This window comes from Crocodylus porosus, unplaced genomic scaffold (assembly GCF_001723895.1).
Source record: "Crocodylus porosus isolate Cpor-Errol unplaced genomic scaffold, CroPor_comp1, whole genome shotgun sequence".
NCBI classification, from domain to species: domain Eukaryota; kingdom Metazoa; phylum Chordata; order Crocodylia; family Crocodylidae; genus Crocodylus; species Crocodylus porosus.
The window spans coordinates 101,832,515-101,844,564 of NW_017728943.1; the positions used below are offsets into that span (position 1 = coordinate 101,832,515).

The window sequence follows — 12,050 nt, forward strand, 5'->3', positions numbered from 1 at the left end:
ATGCACCCATTGATTCCTTTTTCTCTTTGGCATCTCAAGACATGCTGATGTGAGGCTCACTCGTGCACCATTGAAGGATAACATGGATGACTGGTGAAGGAAGGATCAGCAAGATGCTACAGTAGAGCCTGGATCATTCCTATCTGGTTGGTTTGTGATCTGCTCGGTTCACAGTGAGTTGCTGACTTGAAGACAAGCCACTCGGCTTTGCTGCTCCTCCAGTCAGCTGAAACTCATCAGCGCTCCCACAGAGCTGTTTGCCAAGGCATGTTTTTTACACACCCACCCTCATCTTCACAGGGGGATAGCATCTGTAACATATCTGTGAAGACAGGGACCTGTTACCTTTCAAGGAGGAAGCCTATATGACTGGTGTAAGAAAAATGTGTGCAACCTTCTTCCCACTCCACACACTGATCAGGTCACTGATATCCCGGAAAGCCCTTGGGGCAGATGTGAGATAATACCATAGGGCCTTTTGCAGGACAAAGGGTATGATGTGTTTAAGGACCTCTAGCATTTGGTTGTTTCAAGTAAAGCTCCCAATAACATTTCAGCCAAGTAAAACTGTATAAGGCTTTCAAATTCTGGCTCATTATCATTTTAAAGTGAGGAAATGGAACATGCCCAACGGCAGTCTTTTGACCTCCTTTCACATACCCCACTTCCCACCCCAGGAAAGAACAAGGCAGTGAGAGGCAACCAGTAATATATTTGACTGTATTTCAAAGTTGTTGATTGTAAACAAACTTTGTTGAAGAAGTAAAATCACATGACAAGATATCAGAGTGATACTATAAATCCAGTTTGTTGTTGTTGCCACACATCACATTTTTGGAACTCAGAATTTAGCTCATGGTGTACAAAACTTGTAAAAATTTATTGCAAGCGTGCCTTTGTGTAGAACAAAAACCAGTGTCACAAAAGGAGTTCCCCACCCCCACCCAGAAATACCGCTGTGGACCTTACCCTGAAGAAGGACCACATGCATGCATTTCCTGAAAGACGGTATCTATTATAAAATTGCTCCGAGAAGTTTCTAAACAAAAGAAGAAAATAAATGGCACCATGGGTTTTACTCCATGATGTTTACATTTCCAAACCGAACTCTGTAGTTTGGGGAAGTTTTGCACCAAACTGCAATTGTTTGAGTGTAGTTTGACAACAGTGGTGTTTTGAAAGCATTAGCTACATACTATCCCTGTGTGCTGTACAGTTGCTTCATTTGATGGAATGCAAGTTGCACAGCTTAAAAAAAATACCAGTAAAGAACTATAGCCGTCTACTGTTCCTGCTATTCCTGCTGTTTCTTTTACCTGCTATCTCCAAACTACCCAGAAGCTCTGACGTCTATAATCACCGAACCTTTGCAGTACAAGCAGAGGCATACAGTGACACCACTGACTTTTCTACAGCTGGAGCAACTGCACTGACACTGCTGAAGGCCATGACTCCCCTGGATTTTTATTTAAATGAAACCAAGAATAGAAATGAGCCTTCCTGCATATTAGAAGGGCAGCCATTAGAGCAGAACAGCTGGAATCTCTCCCTTTGAATTTCCAGCTTTTAATCCTTTCGTCTGATATTTGCCAGTGTGCTTTTCTGTTAGTTTCTTGTTCGTTATTTCTAGAGTCTATTGATGATCTCGCCATATGCTGGCTCAGATTTATTCGTGGTCTAATTTTATCACTGACCTCAATGGCCTTACATCAGGGGAATGTTTGGCCTAACTTTTGTTAAATCCAGATGCCAGGATTATCCCACAGCTGGTTGTCCCGGGCTTTGACTCACACTACAGCAGTCTGTTGTTTTACACACACAGCTTGAATTGCAGTCGAACAAGCGCAGGCTGTCCTGGGGCAAAGTGTTAATTTGGATACTTCACAGGGAAGTAAGATGGGACAAATGGACTTGTCAGTCTCTAGGATCCTAGGATAAAAGGTTTGTCCCAGGGGAAAATCAGACACTTGTTTTTAACTGCTGTCTTTTTTTTTCTTTTGTATTCAACACTTTCTTCCACTTGGTTAAATTGTTTTGCCTCTGAATTCAACATACCAGATACAAAGCTAGCTGGTAAACTGAAGAATGAAATATAATTATTAATTGTATTAATACTATTGATTCCAACTAAATGATCAGTCACTTGCATCTTGTTTCCATCAAATAAAAGCACTTTTTTTTTTTGTTTGTGGTGAGGTGTGAGCTCTTCACTTTTTGTACAAACTTTGACAGAGTAATTGGAGGACAATACCACAGTGTTACTCTAAGAGGGAGTGGGCTGGGATTTGGGAAGAGGAACCTAGTGGACCTGGGCTCTAACCTTTATTTTTTCCCTAGGTCTTTGGAGATCAGTGAACACAGATTTAACTACTTTGCTTCCAACAGATGTGCCTGTCCAAGAGCAACTGGCTAAGTTAGTTCACTTCATTTTTTCAAGGGTCTTAATATTCTGGGAACACTTCCCATCCATACCCCTCCTGAGGTCTCATGCTGGGCAAGCTTGTTTTTCTGCCTGTGGCTTTTTCCAGAGTCCCTGGTTTGTCTAGGACCTGACACAGCTTTGTGTACCTCTCAGCTTCTTCCCACAAAGGCTTGGTAGTCAAGGGAGCCTGGATCCCAAACTTTGTTATCATTCTTGGTTCACGCCGCTAGTTCCTAGCCAGGCCTCACCCAGCAGGCTCAAAGGGTAAGGATGTTTTATCTCTTACACCTAGGTTGTCCTTCCAGATCCCATACATATTAACAAAAGGTCATGTCTGCAGTAACATTCAAGGAGTGCTCCTGCAGTGGACTGTGTTTATAGTTTGATGGTTTTGCACACTACACATTGTATGAACCACCTTGACATCTAACACAAGCAGTTATTATTTCATAAGAGTGAGACGTATATATTGCCATTTAAGGCCTTGATATGACACCTAACAGTTTCAATAGGGTCACTGGGGGGTGCATGAGGGCAGAACAGAACACATCAAGGTCTCATCTGGCAGAAAACCGCATTTACGGTAAATTCTGCAGCCATACTAAGTGTATTTGTGGGTGTGGTACTTCTGATATCTTTGTCTTGGGTCCACCTGAACCCAATAGGCAGCACAAGTGGGGCTAAGCAGGCAATACTTTCACAGTGATTGCTTTAAGTATAGCCTTGGAAAACAATACCCTGTTTTACTTAGAGAACATTTAAAAAAATAGAGAAAAGGCCAACTCTGTCTCTATCATTTCTCTTGCCAGAGTGACCATCTACATAGACAGGTGTAGGCCAAGAGCAGGTGATTCAACATGATGCAAGGGTATAGAAGAGGGTGAAATTAAGCAAAGAAAAATGTGGAGTATCAGGAAAAGCTGCTTAATGGTGAGATCTACTAGGCTACAGAACAGTCTCCCAAGAGAAGTAGAAAAACACTACTGATTGGTTAAAGCAGAGTTGAGTTTTAAATATCCCAGGGACAAGACAACCTAGCAGGGCTTTTTCTATCTCTAGTTTTCACTTATTCTGTGAACAAAACAAAATGGAGTGGGATGGGCAAGGCCCTGACAAGGAGGAACACATTAAACAGCATGGTGATTGGGATTACATTTGCACAGGTGACAGAACAGTATTATTTGCAAAGCTTCCTATTTGACGCAGGCCAAATATAACACAATGAAGCTGCTTCCCTCTACAAACATTGCTCTCAGTCTCTTGATACTTCTTCACACACTCATCTCTTAAATGAGTTCTTTTTGGATCGGCTAGCTGTACTTCAGAGCTAGCACAAGGGGGCTCCATAGAGATTTCCACAGCAGAGATGGATGGAAGACTTCATGTTTATTCCTAGCCTAGACTTATTTTCACTAGAGACATTTGTTTGTAAGCACATCTGGGGACAGGCTTCACAGTTTACAGCTTTCGCTGGGTTGTCATCGTGCCTTGGATGGTCTCTGCTCTAGCTCCCCCATGCAAGTCAGTGGGTCCCTTTTTAAACCCCAATGGTTTCAGTGAAATCTTTCCCTTGATTTCAGTTAATGTTTTAGTTCAGAATCACAAGCAAAAGCTCTGAAAAGCAAAATGAGTCTCATAACTTCAAGTCACTCAGCTGCTATTCTTGAGGAGGGAGGAAAATTAGCTTTGCTAATTAGCCTTGCTTATTTTCATATCATTTATTTTTTCTAGTTTAGAAAAATGCACCTATTTTGAGTTTGGGGCCCATGAACAGAAGCTATCAACCACTTCAGTCTTGCCTGCAGTCCTAATAGTCAGGAGTAGGAGTCTTAAAAATTAATCTTATTTCCTTTTTCTAGGCACATTTGGGTGACCCTCTTTGGGCCTCCGTTTCCCCTATATACAATGAGGGTGTTCATACTATCTGTCCCTGTCACAAGGGTGTGGGAAGGGCTAATGCATGAGTTTCACATTGTTAAAGCACTTTAAGATCCTTGAATGGAAGGCATTATAGGAGTGCAAAAAAGTTACAGTGCAGTATAATCCTCACTCTACTAAAATCAGCTCCAGGAATGACCGCTCATCCCTAAGGAAGCATAGGATTGAGCTAGCAGAGCCCTCATTACCCGCCAGCTCAACACAGACCCACAAGGGTAATGCTTAGCAGAATAAACGCCGCTGCTAGAAGAGGAGCTAGGGTCTCGAAGGTGGGGAATGAAGATGCTGGTTTTGAGTCGGTGCCCTTCATGTTACTGTGGCAGCAGAGGACTACCTGTTTTTCTCTACGAAATGTCTAAGAATGTAAAATAATGGTATCGCTGAATCAATTATTTAGTGACCTTGAGAACTCTAGAGAAGTCTGTGTTCTTAAAATACCTATTAATGAAAGGGAAATGAGAACAGGCATTAGAAGGGATGCTTAAAGCACAGCTACTGCACACAAAAAGGGAAACAGGAGAGCGATTCCTTGAAATTGTTCCCTTTCTCATCAAGCACACAAATGAGCAGAGATAAAAAGCAACAGGGTCAGAGTTCCTGCAAGCCCTTATAGTGGAGTTTTCCATGATGGAGCAGACTGTAATAAAGCAATATTTCACATCAGCTTTTAACTGCAGCAAATGTTAGATCAATGTTACAGATCCTTTTTCAAATATGAATCTTGACAAGATGTGAAAAACTCCTTGGAAGAAGTGCTGTGCATAGAATGTGGTCTGCATATCACACTGACGTTCGTAATTCTTTGAAGCAGTTTGCATACTCTGACAAACAAAGAGCTTTCAACACTCAGAATTACATGCTGTACGAAGCCAAATTCAGCAGGAGAGAGAGAAGCCTTCCTGTCCCCATCTGCTCCATTTTCTATGTCTTCTTTCTGAAAGGTCTCCACCTGATGTTCTTGCCTAACTGGTACTTCCCTTACTTTTAATGAATGCCTGACTTGAAGATCTTTACCCCAAGTATCTTGATGATACAAAGCATACCACAGTATCATTCTACAAGCCATTATATAAACAGTGTTTATACGATATCATCAATAGCATCTTGCAATGTTTTGACACTTAACCCTTCATTTGTATTGACTTCTGAAAGTAAGCACCATATATTTATACTTGGGTGGGGGGGGAAAAAAAAAATCACAAAAGCTAGTTTACAGCAAGGGCGAGATGAAAGACTACAGAATCTGAACTGCTGTTGACATTAAATGGCTTTAATCAAGCAAAAGTTTTGTTTTTTTTTAAACCAGCTAGTTTTCATGGTTTGTGATATTTAAAATAGAAGTGTGAGATGCTATTTGAGTAACTTTCCTCACTTTTTCTTCCACCCACCCCCATAAAAAGAATAGGAAATATATGATGGCTCACAGTCATTTTACTCATGTAGGCTACACTTTGATTTTTGCTTGTAGGCTATGCAACCCAGAGTTCATTTGTCATATGTGGATCTTTTTGTCTTGGTTTCTTTGCAGTATTTTAATGGATGTCTATGCATCTTTAGAAAACTGACTGAAGGTGATGGGAAAGGGTTGGGAATGGAGGATTCACATTCATTGCAAAGCCATGCTTTGTTTCCGTCTTAGGTTGTTCTCCTTCTACAGAGGAGAATAAAGCATCTTCCCTGTAATTGTCAGCCACTGTGTAATCCCCTGTCAACACCAACTCAAGGGACAACTACTCAGGAGCCAATCCCTGAGGCAAAAATAAGGACTAGTATAACTTAAGCTTAAGCAGTCTACATCACAAGCAGAAGACATCTGTGGAAAGCTATATTCTAAGGCCTTGGCTACGCTGCCACTTAAACAAAATCACATTTCCATAGTATATGGGCCAGATCCAATCATTTCCATGTTATATGGGCCAGATTCACTTAGGCCAAGTGCTAATGAATAGGTGGAACACATCTAGCCATTTTGAGGCTTAATCATGTACACTGCTGAGTATTTCCGGTGATATCTTGAAAGGCTTTGCCTATTGCTCATGCCAGCGAGTACCGGTGACTATTTCCTCACAGGAAATGGTCAGCATGTTGGCAGATTAGACCCATGTTTTCTTAGAAGTGTTCTTGCACTAGAGACAAATGAAGAAAAGCTGTTCAGGTCAGCTCTTTTCTGGGTGATTTTTATATAAATTTGCACCAGCTCATTAGATGAATTTTGGCAACATTTTGAAACTACAGGACACAACCAGCGTATACCTACTTCTTACATGCTAATTTAGGGCAGCACGTTCAAGTAATTTCAAGTACTTCCATCTATACCTGGGCTCAGTCTTCCTAGGCCAAGTGTTATAGGTGTTCAGACCTCTGGAAAAACTGACTGGTGCCTCACTACAGCCCCCCCCCCACTCACCTACTCTAGCCAATAATGGTATCTTATCACCAACCTATCTGTTTTTGCTTACTATCAAGTAGTAAGCAAGTGCAGTATTTGAAAAACCTATTTTGGTTTAAAAGGGTTGAGCCTGGTTCACTGCATACAAGACAACCTGTGAGGGTGCCATCCTCTTTGCTTATGTGAAGATCACAGGCTAGCAGGGACAGAAGGGGTCTCAACAATGGAAAGGAGAATGTCAACGGTCATCAGAGAACATGGGAAAATATGGCAAAAAACTGACATTTGTCGAACTCCTCCCCTCCACCACAACCCCTCAAACTATAGATGCTATTGGTCCAACAGATGGATTTGTAAAAAATATATCATTCCTACCCCTAGTTAGCCATTTGCTATCTTTTAAACCCCTCCTGTATGGTAACTGGGGTTAGGGGGCACATAGCAGGCAAGCGTCAATCCTTCTGGATCAAGATGTATATGTGAGAGGTCATCCAGATCTGACACATGCCCAGGGAGGAGTAGGGGCAACCCAGTATCCTCACTTTAGACCACTGAGAACAGATCTAAAGGCCAGACTGAGTTCAGATGTTCAGCATCTCAAATGGCTATAGCTGCATGCATGAATCAAACCCAGGTCTCCCACATGGTAGACAGGGATGCTGCCACTGAACCACAACAGCAGGTTCAGGGGACACACAGCTCATTTAAAACACTGTTGAACTCTTAGCACCAGGGATCAAATACATTTTTTGTTAATTCACATTTATTTTTTCCTCACATTGATGGCACTTAGACAGTGAAGTTAGATAGGCCTTCAGGGACTGTCTCACTGGAAATACCTCCTTAGTAGAAGAGCAAGGTACAAGTGCAGTGTAATGCTGCTGACTGTAAAAAGCCCAACACAGCATTTTAGTGATGATACTTGAACAGCACAGAGACTTTATAAGAGTTTGTTACCTGTCCAAATTCTTGAACTAGAACTAGTTGCGTCCCTCTAAACATGAGCATTAACTACCTTATCAAAGCCTGATCCTATTCCCATCCATGACAGCTTTTCTGTTGCCTTCAGTGCAAGTCGGTCCAACCCAAAGAAAAGATGCATATTTGTTCCCTGTAAGTTAACTGCTTATTACAATTTCTAACTAATTTCAAACTAATGTTCAATGTTCTAGTTTAGTTAAGCCCATAGCCCAATAATGTGATAAAAGGAAACCTTTCACTTCATTGTCACTATCATTTTTCCTTTTGCTTTTGCTGGAGGCAGTCGATTTTTCTGAAAACATTTAATCATGGCATCTCTCCTCTATGAAACATTGGCACCAGGCTGGGCAAACTCAAAGTGATTCTACCTCCTAGAGAGTCACTCAGGACAAGAAACGCATTTGGGTTTTATTCTATTCAGGGACACTTAGCATCTGGTTGCACCAGAACTTTTTTTTTTTTTTTTTAAACAATGTTACATTTTTCTAAGCATACAAATTTCCAAAATTATAAGCTACTGTGACAAATTTCAAATTCTAAGAAGAATTTCTACTGAACACTCCACAGTGATAATTCAAATCACGCTATCCGTGAATTATTCTCTTTCTTGTCAAGTGTGTCACTAGGAAATGAAACCCAAGATGAAAAGTAAATTGATGTTTAAAATATAGGGAAAAGAGAATATAATAGATGATAGAAACTTAAACAGTCTGTCATGTCAGGCCTTAAGCAACACTTAGAAGAACCCAAAGATGCAATGAAAATTGAGGAGAATATAGTTGCTATATACTCTGAGATTTCCCACCCCTGGACACTGGGAGTATGGAAGTTACAAAAGGCAATATTACCAGATTTCAAGACTCAACTTTGAAAGTGTTTAAAAAAAATTCCCCAGTGTGATTATTTCCTAAATCTTGTCCCATACTGCAACCTGACTGCCTTGCATTCAGGGGGATGGCGGGAGAAAGGTAATCTTAACCAGTCATCAAAGTCCTGGTTGCTTTTGTCTGTTAATGTTCAATATATACATACATATCTGTTGCTTCTCTTTGACGATGTTATAACTGCAGTGATTCCTACAAGGTACTAGGCATTCTCAGCCATACTGCAGTGCATAGGCCAACCTTGGTGGTCTCAGAGTTAAAAGACCTCTAAGCAAGTTAATTCCCCATGAGGACTGTTGAACTCTATCAGCTTGTGACAACCTCCTAGTTTAGCCCAAAGGGAATCTTAATGGGATGACCCTGCTCAACAGATGCTACCTGTTCAACAAGTGTTACTGAGAAATTGCTAACTTAAAATCAATTTCGATGTACAGATACCCGCAGAGCATTCATATATGTAATTATGTGTGGATGTTTCCTGTGGCACTTTCTGTAGGACACCTCTAAAGCCAGCTGCTAATTTTGACAGTCTCCACCTTTCTAGTGGCATCACTTGGCATTTTCATATAGGAAGCAGCATTGGTGGTGTCACAAGTTCCCTGCTTTGACATTTCAGAGTGATGGTCTCCTCTTCTGCTTACCCTCCATCCCTACCTAAGCCACAAGGAACAATACATCAATGAGAAGGTGAAGTGTCCTCCAAGCCCAACAACTCCTTTATAAGTCTCTCACTGAACTGTGCCCGGCTGTACCTTGTCACGTGATAGGCATCTGACATTTTGTAGAGGATGTAGGCATTGTTTATGGCAATGCTGACAGCAAACCAGAACACTTGTTGCCAGGTCTTGTTTGGTTTATGAGAAATGAAATACCTACAAAATGGGGAGAAAGAGAAGAGACAGTCAACTTTCAAGTGCTTCCACGTGTTTTCTTCAAGGAGGCAAGATATTTACCCCTCTACCCAGATTCTGTAGTCCCAAATAGGACACGTGCACAGGAGCCCTTGTGGAGGAGGATTCTTTAGTTAATGGATTATTATTGTCTTAATATGTTTAAATAAGTATTTGTTGTAGTTAAGTTGCAAAATGGTCTTTAGGTCTCCCTCTCTTTCTTGCATTTTCCTGCCCTCAGTCACACTGTCTAGTGCTAGTGTTGCCAATAAACCATATCACACAAGCACGAGTGCTAGAACTTCTTGACAGAAAAGGGCCGACTGGTCACAGGATCCACTGTACTAGAACGCTCTTCTCCTATTTGGTTGCCTTTAAGTTTTCCATGTCCCAAGTAAAGGGGCTTCAACCACTTCCCTTGACAGACCACTCTGCATCCCAACACCAAATCAGTTAATGTCCCTTCTTGTTAAATCTCATCATGCCTAATTACATCCTCTTTGTAGCCACTCCAAATAATTACACATATGCACACACTAACATTCATACTCTCCATGCTTAAATTGAAGAAGTACATGGCTTCCACCCCATCATTCATTGTCTAGCCAGTTAAACCCTCCAGCCTAATGGTGTCTTTCTTCTCTAAATTTCCTTCCAGTTACTCTGTCATTCTGACAAGAAGATACCTTAATGGGGTTCTACAACTAAACTAGTATACAGTAGGCTAGTACATTAGTTTGTGTCTAACTCCTACACAAATTCCTCAAATATGGACCAACAGGTAGCCCCCTAATCCCACAACAGCAAGTAGGGCGCTCTTCTGGGAGGTGGAAAGTATAGGGTTTAAATCCCTGCAGAAGAAGGGAATGCTCCCACATGCTCCCACACCCTGGGCAAGTGCTCCAGCCACTAGGCTGGTGTATAAAAGGGGAGGCACAACTACCTCCAGCCATGTTTTAAGAGTAAGCAGTCATCCTGGCATTTTGTGAAGCCTGATCCCCTCTGTGTCTGTCACAAATGCTCTGGGAATGCCCAATGATATGCCACCATAAGGGACCTAAGGAAGAGGAATGCAGAGATTTCTGTGTCCTGATCGGGCTTAGGCATAAACTAAATGCAGAGTTGCTCAACCCTATCGAGACTGGAGTAGTTGTGGACATGCTGTGAAGTGCAGCTCTAGGCAGCCAAAAACAGACACTTATGGCATTTAGGCAGCTCCAAGGTTAGGTGGAACCTCTGCAAGGGTTTCAGGATCACAGGTTTGGACTTGGAGGGAATGTAGGCACATAAATCCTTTGTTGGTTCTGCCCTGAGAGTAAGCCTTATAACATTCTAGAGACCCTTTTGGATCCCGTGTATAATGCAGTGTTTCCCTAAACAGTCATCTACATTTTCCAACTCTGGTACAGTTAGATTCACCCCTTCCCAAGATAAATTATGAAGGAAGGGCAATAAGGAATCAACAGAAAAAAAAATGCAGAGAATTTGTTAACTGTGTAAACACAGCTACTGACCTATGACCAGGAAAGCCTTCCACATCTGATTACCATGTTTACAGCACTTGTGAGGAAGACAAATAATTTTAACCAAAGGCTTAAAAAAAAGAAAAAGAAAGCATAGCACTGAACGAAATACCCTAGACAGGCAAGGGCAGAAAGAGGAACCCACCTAGCAGTGGGGAAATTGCAGAGGCTGCTAATCCTAGCATATCCCTAAGCTGATGCTCATTAAGACTAGAAGGAATATGAAGGGAGGGCAGCTGTAAGCTGACCAGCTCCCAGTAGAGAAATGAAATCTCTTCCTCCTGCAACTAAAAGCTGAATAAGGACTACTGCAGTTGAGATGTGGCAACTAATCCCATCAGCCTGGACACCGCTGGACTATGCTGGGGCTGAAATTGGTGCTGCAAGATCCTTTTAAGGGGGCCGTGCCATATTAGCACTGCTGGGTGTGCAAACATCTGCATGTGATTCACAAGACAAACCCAGAGCTCTCAAATAGGGCTCTACAGTGCCCAAAACGTTCTGACCTGGGGTCTTTCTGAAGTTCTTTGCAACACACAACTTACTTTTTGAGTGCAGAAAAAGAAGAGAGAAAGTGAAAGCTAAGAGCTGGCATTTTCTGAGGCAGGGGGGCTTGAGTCTAAAGAGGTTAAGAACCACTGAGCTATGGACTCTGGTGGAGAAACTCCTGCTGTTTCTGTTTTAAGCCTTAAAAGAGGTGGGGCATTTACTCTTGTGCTGGGTGTTATCACCTCTCCTCTAATGGAAACTGTTCTTCAAAGATATATTTCTGGGCCTACTTTGCCTAAAGAGGGACTGTGCATTTAAGGGCTGTTCACATAATGTAGGACATACCTCTCCAGGAGCTCTGCTGTCCTTGCTTCGTACCGCAAGCCTTAGCTTCACTCCCGATAACTCAGTAATTCCCTATGAATCATTTTGTCATGGTAGTCTCAATAGTAAATGAATATTCTTTAATTTTACACCAGTAGGTACAAGCCTGTGCTTCTTAGCTGTACTGGTGGCATCTCAGCTGTGCCCTTT

General features: G+C 41.8%; 1 protein-coding gene across 1 annotated transcript in view; it reads right to left on the bottom strand.

Moving 5' to 3' along the window:
• Nucleotides 1-706: 706 nt before the first annotated feature.
• Nucleotides 707-12,050, bottom strand: part of PGBD5 (piggyBac transposable element derived 5) — a 107,231-nt gene continuing 95,887 nt past the window's right edge. The window contains exon 8 of the mRNA XM_019548622.1: nt 707-9,486. Coding sequence (XP_019404167.1) covers nt 9,291-9,486 — 196 coding nt within the window. The 3' untranslated portion in view covers nt 707-9,290. The remainder of the gene's footprint in view (nt 9,487-12,050) is intronic.